This window comes from Pinus tabuliformis, chromosome 2_1, assembly GCF_031772625.1.
Source record: "Pinus tabuliformis cultivar Carrire ecotype Pingquan chromosome 2_1, CPIR1, whole genome shotgun sequence".
Classification (NCBI taxonomy): domain Eukaryota; kingdom Viridiplantae; phylum Streptophyta; class Pinopsida; order Pinales; family Pinaceae; genus Pinus; species Pinus tabuliformis.
In genome coordinates this window covers 713,141,575-713,152,943 of record NC_142299.1, presented here as the reverse complement: position 1 = coordinate 713,152,943, position 11,369 = coordinate 713,141,575, and the positions used below count along the sequence as shown (strand labels likewise).

The 11,369-nt window shown below is 36.7% G+C and overlaps 1 protein-coding gene across 1 annotated transcript; it reads left to right on the top strand.

Moving 5' to 3' along the window:
• Positions 1-2,494, top strand: LOC149202579 (putative cellulose synthase A catalytic subunit 2 [UDP-forming]). Its single transcript, XM_089401629.1, has 6 exons — positions 1-114; positions 475-687; positions 784-1,036; positions 1,136-1,332; positions 1,444-1,794; positions 1,893-2,494. Exons 1-6 carry the CDS (start codon positions 1-3, stop codon positions 2,475-2,477), a joined length of 1,713 nt encoding a protein of 570 aa, XP_089257755.1. The 3' UTR covers positions 2,478-2,494.
• The last annotated feature ends 8,875 nt before the right edge of the window (positions 2,495-11,369 follow it).

Genomic DNA, 11,369 nt, shown 5'->3' with positions numbered 1-11,369 from the left:
ATGGATCGATTCTGTAAATTCGATGGACTGAAAGAAGTGATGCTTGATTTTGCCGATTTTGCTTGTATGAAGTTGGCTTATGCCTGTGGAAGTAACCATATAAAGCTTGATCTGGTCAGGAACTTTGCACCCTGCAGAATCCATTCAAAAGGAAAAATTAATCAAATACTCACTTGCTTTGACCTAACAATGCTTCCTGCACTTCTGGGAAGGCTCATAAGCTGCACACATCCCTCCAATCTCTGAGCTACTTCACAACCAGCTACCACTGCTCCTAGATTGCACCCAGAAATCCTAATTTCCATTACGTTGCCAATAGCATTTCCACTCTCCTCACCCATCGTGCTCATCTAGCAACCATTGGTAAGTAATTTTCTAAACCAAAATATGGAAAAGTTATTTTGCCTTTTAAATTTGATTTTTTAAAATTATGTTGTTCTTAGTAAGAATGTTCCTCTTGTTATTTATTTACAGGTTCGTGTTTCCGCATTTCTTACCAATGGCCCTTATATGCTCAATCTTGATTGTGACCATTATATAAACAACAACAGGGCCCTTCGTGAGGCCATGTGTTTTATGATGGATCCTACCCTTGGGAAGAAAGTCCGTTATGTTCAGTTCCCTCAAAGGTTTGATGGCATTGACAGAAATGATCGATATGCTAATCACAATACAGTCTTTTTTGATGTGAGTGTTGATCAAATTGCATTGTTACAGACTTGCATTTGCGTATGCTGCTTTATGCGCTTTTGAAACTAAAATATTGTACTGGATTGTTTGCAGATCAATTTGAAGGGTTTGGATGGGATACAGGGGCCTGTTTATGTGGGCACAGGGTGCGTTTTCAATAGGCAAGCCCTCTATGGTTATGAGCCTCCTCACAAAGGTAAGATCCATTTTTCAAGCTGTTGTGGACCTAGAAAGAAGAGCAGAAAATCAAACAAGAAGTACAACGACACAAAAAAATTAGACAGGCCAACTGATTCAACTGTCCCCATATTCAGTAGTCTGGAAGACATAGAAGGAGGTGTGGAAGGTAAATGCCAATTTCTAAACAGTTTCTTAAGCTACTAGATGCCACATTTTTATATTTGCCTCTGCCTTACATATTTCACTGTTTGCTAACTATACACAGGATTTGATGATGAAAAATCCCCGCTGGTGTTCCAAAAAAGCTTGGACAAAAAATTTGGTCAATCCCTTGTCTTTGTGGCATCCACTCAAATGGAGAATAGTGGCGTGCCACAATCTGCAACTCCTGCTGATTTATTAAAAGAAGCAATCCATGTAATCAGCTGTGGTTATGAAGACAAGTCAGATTGGGGAAAAGAGGTAAAACCATAACCACCAATTTGCGAATAATAGTGCCTATATTTGTTTCTTTGGGCCTAGCATAACTGAGATTTAATTTTTTAATGGATTGGGATTTTGTATCTTGTGCAGATTGGTTGGATATATGGTTCTGTGACAGAAGATATTTTGACTCGCTTTAAAATGCACTCTCGTGGTTGGCGATCAATATACTGTATGCCTCCTCGCCCTACATTCAAGGGATCTGCTCCAATTAATCTTTCTGATCGTCTGAACCAAGTTCTGCGATGGGCTTTGGGCTCTGTGGAAATTCTTCTTAGCAGGCATTTTCCAATTTGGTATGGTTATACTGGAAGGCTCAAATGGTTGGAGAGGCTGGCATATATAAACACCACTGTTTATCCTATCACTTCTATTCCTCTGCTTGCATATTGTACATTTCCGGCAATATGTCTTCTTACTGGGAAATTCATTATTCCCGAGGTAGATTTTTAGCCTCTACTCACTATCTGGTTAAAACTGGTCTTTTAACAGACATCGGATTGTTCTGACCCTTCTAACTTTCATTTGTTGATTTGCAGATTAGCACTCTTGCAAGTTTATGGTTCATTTCATTATTTTTATCCATTTTTGCTACTGGCATACTAGAAATGCGATGGAGCGGGGTTGGCATTGATGAATGGTGGAGGAATGAGCAGTTCTGGGTGATTGGAGGTGTGTCTGCTCATCTCTTTGCAGTCATTCAAGGATTACTAAAGGTCCTTGCTGGCGTTGACACAAACTTCACTGTTACCTCAAAAACTTCAGACGAAGGTGGTGATTTTGCAGAGTTGTATATGATCAAATGGACTGCTCTCCTTATCCCCCCAACCACTTTTCTTATAATTAACATTGTAGATGTGGTGGCGGGCATCTCATATGCTATCAGTACCGGTTATAGATCATGGGGTCCCCTGTTTGGGAAACTCTTTTTTGCTTTTTGGGTGATTGTTCACCTTTATCCTTTCCTCAAGGGTTTAATGGGTCGCCAGAACCGCACTCCAACTATTGTTATTGTTTGGTCAATTCTTCTGGCATCTATTTTCTCTTTGTTATGGGTTCGTATAGATCCCTTCACAACCAAGATCAAAGGACCAGACCTACAACAGTGTGGCATCAATTGCTAAGTGGCTCAAACATCCATTTGCTGGTCAACCATGACTATTCCAAAATTAATTTGTGATTCGGAAAGGCTTCTCTGACATCGAAGATCTATATCACTCAGAGGGCTTGAGCATTCTATTACAGCTTTTTCAGGATTTGATAATTCTCTTACCTAATTTGATGGGATGCTGTTGGCATGTAGATGCAGTGTTCTTGATATTTCTCGTCATTTGTTCTCTAGGGCATTTTTCTTGGCACTTGTGATCCTTCGTTTTGGTGATAAGTCACCAAGTAAGATCCACTGAAAAGACACTGGTAACTGATGGCATTGTGACATTGAAGACAGTTGTTTGTGTACTGTGCTGATTCTGCCGAACATGGCACAATTGCAAGCTATAGTTAAGAAATTTTGACTGTAGTGTGATTCCGTATCTGAAAATAATCTGACCTCCTGTGACAACGCCCAAGAGGGTTTGTGTAATATATTCATCATAAAAAGTGTGTAGTAGTGTAGTAGTTCTCGTAGCATTGATGGTCTGTTTTCTGTAAGATTCTTTGTAAAGATATAATATTTTATTCTTAGTTTACTCTTTTGAACTATTATCTCACTACATGCAATGACACGGCTGTTACTTGTAAATAATTGAAGACTTTTAACTGATGCCAATCTTACTATGTTCATATTTGTGGTTAAAGGAGCTAAAGCTCTTTCATCATGTACCTTGATGGATTCTAGATTTCTATGAAGTTATTGTTCAACGGATCTTGCTACACGGCCGGTCATGAACTTATAAAACTCCTGCCATCTTTACATTTATAATAGGAAGGAGGTTGAATTGCATTCATTCAGAAGATGAATGTCTATACTGTGCTAGGATGTTTCGTTGGATGTCTCAGCCCCTGCTATGGAGGGACGTCTTTTTATCATAAAACTAAGCGTTTTTATCATTTTTACTAAGTGATCATTTTTGGTCTGTTAATTTTCTTATAAATCATAATTCTCTTCCTTGTTATTAGGGGAATTTTTCTGCTAAAAAATGAGTCTCCCAATAAAAAAAAGTAATATCAAAATCAACTTTAAAAGAATCAGCCAGATTCAAGATGATAATGTCATTCTTCGAGGTAAACATTTTGGGAGGGGAAACCAATGAGTTCCTGCAAGTGACATTTGAATAATGTCACGAAAAGAGCAGAAAATACAATGAAAATTCAATTTTTTTTTTTTCTCTTGATGTGTTACAAAAATGAATGCAAAGTGGATACTTGTCAGATACTTGTCAGTCGCAGAATTTAATTCCACACACAATGAGTTCCTACGAGTACAAGTTACATTTGAATAATGTCATGCAAAGAGCAGAAAATTAATGTCATGAAAAGAGCAGAAAATGCAATGAAAAAAATGAGGAGACTCGGTTTAGAACTTCAAAATTTTGTATTACTAACCAGGCCTTGGTGACGGATAAGCTGAGACTCCGATTTGAGTAGTCGGAAAGTTATGGAGTCCCTCTCCTTTTCGAATGCTAATCATGCCTTTAGTGACGTATAAACTGAGACTCTGGATTTGAGTAGTCGGAAAGTTATGAGTCCCTCTCGCAGAGAAGATACTGGAAAACTAGAACCAGAGTGAAGTGTTCCATCAGAAGTGTCACAGCTTCATGGTGACTCGGTTAGCTGATGCCTGTTTAGTGCATACGACGTTCCAAAGATCAGTGTTTAGGCATTGTTGAGGAGACACTAATGTGAGATTTCGAGTGGAATGAAATCATAGTAGGTGAGTACATGGTAAAATAGTTTGCAAATATAGAGTTTACAAAGGTTTCCTTCCCCTTGGAACTCAACAGAAGGTTTATTAAGATGGTCACTATCCTCGGCTTAACCTACCGAAGGGAATTCAAACAAAATGCAACTAATCGTAATCCATTGGGATTTTAGAGATAAATTATGGAGTAGATAGCCATATATGTTGATGTTAGAGATAAACTATGTACTAGATAGGCATCTATGTTAGAACTATGGTTTGGCTTGTAATGTTGATGCTGCTAATAAGTTCTGTATTAAAAATTCAACAAACCATGTTGACTTGAACAGTCTGTGAGAGCAAAAAGTTTAAAGTTTATGTTTTCTAGTAATATAACCATGACTGTATTTTGGGAGGTGTAAGCTTTTTTTCTATTAATGTGTAGAAAATACACCAGTATTATAGTAGTAGACCACTGAATACACACGAAGAGGGTAGTAAGTTCTTCGATATAAAGTAAGTGCGAGTTTTTCTTCTATTAATGTGCAGAAGGTACACCAGTATTATAGTAGTAGACCATTGAATATGGGGTATGGGAAAATGGGTTAGCAAAGAACACGAGCACTTCGATATATATATATATATATATATATATATATATATATATATATATATATATATATATATATATATATATATATATATATATATATATATATATATAAGGTGCGAGCTTTGTTTATATATATATATATATAAAAGGTGCGAGCTTTGTTTATTTATGTGTATAAAATAAACCATTGAATACACATTTAGAATGTGGTGGCAATTTTTTTCTTTCTTTTTAATTAATATACGGGAAAATGGGTAGCAAAGAATATGAGCACTTGGGTTTATGGTAAATGATAATGAGAAAAGTGGTAATCAATGCTTTTTAATCGCTTCGGTTTAATAAATATATATATTTTAAATAAATTTTTATATTTAATTATTTTTGGGTTTTATTTATTTTAGAATTATAATTAAAAATAATATGGATTTTTTTTAGTGATCAGGGGAATTGGTAATTGGGCTGGTTTTGTACTCGTTTGATATGGGGTTGAATCTCATTGCTACCACTATAACTTTTAGGTGTCTAGGTTGCTCCTCCTGCGAGTTAGTTAAGGGGATTTGAACTCCAATAACTTTGATCATAACACTCCGATTTATATCGGGTTGCAAGTAGAGCTGTTACTGAGGATTCATTGAAATTTAAAATAAAATAAAATTTATAAATTTAAATTTATGTTTATCTTTAAACTTTGTTATAATAATTAAAATTAAAAGGTTTATATTTGATTATTTCAAAAAACATAAAATAAAAATTTAAAATAGAAAATAATTATTATAGTGTTTGAGAATTTTTATTATGATTACTTGTATAGATGATGTTTTGAAAATCGCCATTAAACTCTCAAAATGTCAAACAGGGAGGTTGTGCACTTTGAATACTTGCAAAAGGAAGCAATTCTAGTTCAAAATGTCAAACAGGGAGGTTGTGCACTTTGAATACTTGCAAAAGGAAGCAATTCTAGTTGTTGAAACCCTCTATCGCCATGAAGTTGCAGAGTGTCCTAACACTAAAGCACACGACAGAATGAGGCACAACTCTAGTACCAGGAAAGGAATTCGTTACACAACCTACTTATGTTTTCTCATGACCGTTAGATCTAGATTGATTGATCGCATGACTAATGGGAGCCCAAATAATGAAATATTTTTTTATTATTTTTAATAATGAAATATTTTTTAATTATTTTTAATAATGAAATATTTGTTAATGATATTATTTTAAATTTAAATTTAAATAAAATTTATATTTTCATAATATATATTTTTATACATAAAAGGTTGAAATAAAAATATTTTAATTAAAATAGAAATTAAAATATTTATTATTATTATTTTTTTATTAATATTTATAGATATTTTATTTAAATTTCATGTTAACATTAAAATAATTATACATGTTTAATTATTTTATTATTTATATAGAATTATGAAGGAATTATATATATCTTTTATATTAGGTTATAAAAGATATATTTCAATACAATAAATAGTTAAAATAATTAATTAATCTACTTCTCTCTTATCAAATAATGTAAAGATAGTTAAAAGAATTAATTAATCATTGTCAATAAAATATCTACTTTCCACTTCCTTAGGGTACGTGACTTGGAAATTATCTATTCGAAACACTAGGTGAAAGAGAAGAGCTAATTATCTATTCGAAACACTAGGTGAAAGAGAAGAGCTTTTTAGCTCTGCACAGATGGTTTATCGGTTTTAATCTGCTTCGTTGCACGCCCCAAAACAATTACATTTGGCCAAAATTACATGGCCTGCCTCTTGAGCTGTGGACCAAAGAATCTATGGAAAAAATAGGAAATGTTATTCGGCGGTTCATATACGTCAATCCTAGGTGTATTGGGGCAAAAGACAAGCGGGTGGCCTGGATTCTCATAGAAAAGGAATTCAGAGGGGGTTTTCCAGAGTCTATTGATGTAACTTGGGAGCTGTCCAAAATTCAACAACGATTAGATTACTAGGGCGTCCCATTTAGGTATTCAAATTGTCACAAAACTGGACACCTTTTTTGTAATTGTCCTCGTCACCCTGGCGGTAAACAAAAGAAAAGGTTCCATGCTGTAAATATTCCTGTTTCGACATATGAAAGAGAAAATTCGGCATATGAATGGCCTAACACCATGGAGGTCTATCGGGCTCCAGTCATAACCAATGACGTCCTATCCTAACCGAAAGGTCGTTCCCTAGATTGATCTGCCAGTCTTCCGCAATCTCGATCTGTATCTGTGGACCCTACAAATCGTAATTCTAACTATTCTGTTGATCGACCCCATTCTTCCATTGTTTCTAAGACTCCCTCGCTGTCCTTTTTTAACCCGTCGGCCAGAGTAACGGGCTTCTCCAATATTTCTCCGCCTCGTGAATTGGAACTGGACCCTGAGATTCCCCTCCCTCCTGCATCTTCTAAGCCTCCATGTATTGATCCTGTGTCCGCCCATATTCAATACATATCTTCATCGCCCCAATCCTCTTCCTCTCACATTCCACCCATCCAAAGATTCCCGTCTTCCCCCTCACTTGGTCGCTCTTTTGATATAAATAATAAATCTCCATATATAGCTCACTCCCCTAAACCTCCATCCCTTGGACATGTACCTGACCGCAAAGGTAAGGCTCCATATATCCCTATTTCCCCTCCACTCTCCACTTGAACCTCTCCCCGTAATTCTTTTGATCAGGATACTGACCTCCTTAAAAAAGCATCTTTAAAACTTCAACCATTAACTGTCCATCGACCCAATCGTTCCCCCTCGCCCAATATTAGCCCTAATTTGGCTAGAAACATAACTGTCCGCCACAAAGAGAAGCGTGGTAGTAGACACTTCCGGGGTAGGAAGGGAAGACAGGACTCGTCAACCCGGGATCTTTCCTTAATTGACATTCCTGTTACAGAAATTGCAGCTGAAGATATTCCTGATAAAAGGCCTCGTAGAGCATGTCGGCCTAATGATGTTCCCAAATGATTGACATTCTATCAATGAACACTTGGGGCCTTGGAGCTGACCCCAAATTTCTGGCCCTAAAAATTCTATTTCTCTCTTCAAAACCTAAAATGCTTCTTATACAGGAAACCATGCACGATAGCTCACAAACCATTTCTTACTTCAGGCAAATGCTACCAACATGGCATATGGTCGCTTCAAATGCTGTGGGCATGTCTGGAGGACTAGCTGTATTATGGGACCCTAAATGGATTATGACTGCTGCTTTTCAATGTTTCGCTTGCATTCTTGTGCTGGCCCATTTCCGTGGATCTTCAGACCCCATTCACATATTGAATATTTATGCTCCATATAAAACCGGTTCCCTTTCTGGAATTATCTTCTTTCTTCTGAACTACTTGAAATTGACTCTTTTATAATTGGTGGAGATTTTAATTACACCTTTTGTAATGACAAAATATGGGGCAATGGCAGGAAATATGATCCGATGGGGAGATTCATTTGGGAATCTATTATACAAAATAATTTTATTGATATCCTGCTTGTTGGTCAGGGACCAACTTGGGACAATGGGCAATCCAACAATTCCTATCTGGCGAAAAGATTAGACAAATTTATCTTCCATGAAAGACTGATAAAAAGATATGGGCCTCCTACAATGAACATCATACCATCTTTCATATCTGATCACCTCCCCATTTCTTTTTAATGGAAATATGTTGGACGCAGATTTGGATATCCTTTCAAGTTCAATTTTACATGGCTTGCTGATGGTCAATTCAACAAATTTATAAATGATACATGGAAGCTATCTCCCATGCAGGAAAATGACTCTTCCCGGCAATTCCTTGACTGCCTGCAATTTCTTCAAAAGGAGGTTAAAAAATGGCAAAAAGAGAAATCGGTCTCCAATAAAGGAGCTAAAGGACATATGTAGGAAACTGGAGTACTTATCTACACATTTTAAAAATCCCTCCATGGCATCCACCATCATAAAACATATATGGGATTTAGAAAGAAGAAAACAAAAGATATTATAAGAAGAAGAGGCCTCTTGGAGGCTCAAAAGTCGAGCATTATGGCTCAGAGAAGGAGATAAAACACCAAGTTTTTTCACAGGTTTTCAAATAAGAGAAGGGAGACAAACTCTATTTGGGAAATCAAGGATGAGGAAGGAAATTCTCACTCCTCAAAGGATGCTATTTCTAGAGAAGCTGTGAAATTTTACAAAAGGGCTTACAGTGAGGATTCTGTTTGCGATATTGAGGATATTCTATGGGGAATAGACCCGTACCCCACTATGTTTGATGAAAGTCTAAACAGAGCTCTATTTGCTGAAGTTTCAGAAGAAGAATTATTGGCAACAATGAAATCATTCCAGAAGGACAAGTGCCTCAGGCTCGATGGGTGGACCATCGATTTCCTCATCCACTTCTTTGAAATATTTAAGACAGATATCCTAAAGATGGTCAAGGAAACGAGAACACAGGGTTTCATAAGCCAAAAAATCTCCTCAACATATATCGCTCTAATTCCAAAGAAAAAGCTCTCCTCCACATTTCAGATTATCGGCCAATCTCATTGTGTAACGTATTATACAAGGTCATATCAAAGATTATATCTATTCAAATTAGAAACACTCTATCTCTACATCTGTCTCCAGAGCAACACGGGTTTCTTAAAGACAGAAATATCTTAGAAGTGGTGGCTCTCACCCAAGAATGCTTACACTCAATGCATAGCAGGAAAATAGAAGTTGCTCTTTTAAAAATCGGCCTTAAAAAGGCATACGACTGTGTGAACTGGGGATTTATTCGATGCCTACTGGCTAGGATTGGCCTAGATGTCAGGTGCATTAGATGGATCATGGCCTGTGTGGTGGAAGTAAATTATACAGTCCTAATTAACGGTGTCCCAACTCCTTTCTTCAAAGCGACCAAGGGCTTACGTCAAGGTTTCTCCCTATCTCCACTCCTTTTCATTCTAGTTATGGAATCTCTGAGCCTACACATAAAGAAAGCGATCCAACAAGAGAGATACAAGCCTCTCCCCATTTGCAGGGATATATTCATGTCGCATAATCTTTTTGTTGATGATATCCTTCTGTCAGCCATACTGTGCAAATCAACATGGATATGTATCTATGAAATCTTGGAGAGATTTCAAAAAGCCACCGGCATGTATATCGATGATTTAAAATCTTCATTCCATGTCGCTGATGTAAATGGAGATATAATCACATTTCTAACAGATCTTTTCAACATTAAAGCATTTCCTATCCTGAAGGGCTTCAAATATCTAGGATTCAATTTGAAACCTATGGGTTACAGATTGGCCGACTGGTCGTGGATTCCGGATCGGTTCTATAAGAAAATATCTACATGGGAATACAGGTGCTTATCAATTGGAGGTCGCACCATTCTCACACAATCCCTGCTGGTACAAATCATGGTTTATTGGGCACACCTTTTCTATATCCCTTCATCTACTATTAACAGTTTAAACAGAATGATATCTAATTTCATATGGGGAGGACAGAAGGAGAAGATAAATATCACCTCAGCAAGCTTTCGAAGTTGACACGGCCAAAAAATATGGGAGGTTGGGGCATATTGGATTTACACTCCTTTAGAAGAGCCCTTCTATGTAAATCAATGTGGAAAGCGATTATGGGTGAATCCAACTGGAGAAAAACCATTAGAGCTAAGTACATGGATGAGAAAAACATGACATATTGGTATAGATAGCGCTCCACTAGATCCACCAACGACTCATATATATGGAGAGGTTTTAAAAGATTGGAGTTGTTCTTTAGAAAAAATTTGATTTGGAAATTCCAATCCAGATCCATTATTATCATTGGATTTGATGAATTCGCAAGTGCGGGAGAAAAGATCCATATCTCCTCTCAACTTTTGAGAAATTTACATAGCAGGGGATATTTCTTTTGGGCTAGTGCAATAAAAAAATGGTATGGTCCTATTCCAATCTGGAAAACTGCTACAGAAATGAAATTACCCGGTGCTCTGGAATCCCAATGGAATGCTATCATTATTTCACTGCAATCGCGTGGATTGTATCGCTCGTCAGACAGGAATTGCCTCGTTTGGAAAGGTCTCGGTGGTGCATTGATTGTATATGCAAAGCATATATATCTCCAAATTTTATTATCAGAATCCGATGCATGTGATCATATTTTTCCCCCAACATTTTGGAAACCTGGATGCCCTTTAAAAATAATTATTTTTGCTTGGCTTGTTTTTCATGACAGGAATCTCACTTGGGAGAATCTCTAGAAGCACAAATGGTGTGGGCCTGTCATATGCCCCCTTTGTAGGTCAAATTCTAAGAATAATTTGCATATTTTCCTACAGTGTGCTCAATCCCAATTGATTTGGCAGAACTTAACTACTCACTTTGGTTTCGCCATCGTCAATGCTCCTTCTATATATGAGGCTTTCAAAGCATGGAGCAACATGTACTGCAAGTGGAGGCCCATTTCTTTGTTAACAATCTGGGCCATATGGAAATGGCGAACTCGAATTATTTTAGATTCCAAAAGGGAACCATTTTATAAAGTTTTCGAATCTATCCTTTGTTTATAT

Coding starts and splice junctions, on each gene's coding strand:
- LOC149202579 (XM_089401629.1), top strand. CDS start 1: ATGGATCGATTCTGTAAATTCGATGGACTGAAAGAAGTGATGCTTGAT. Junction 1,037..1,135: donor CATAGAAGGAGGTGTGGAAG/GTAAATGCCAAT, acceptor AACTATACACAG/GATTTGATGATGAAAAATCC. Junction 1,333..1,443: donor AGTCAGATTGGGGAAAAGAG/GTAAAACCATAA, acceptor TATCTTGTGCAG/ATTGGTTGGATATATGGTTC.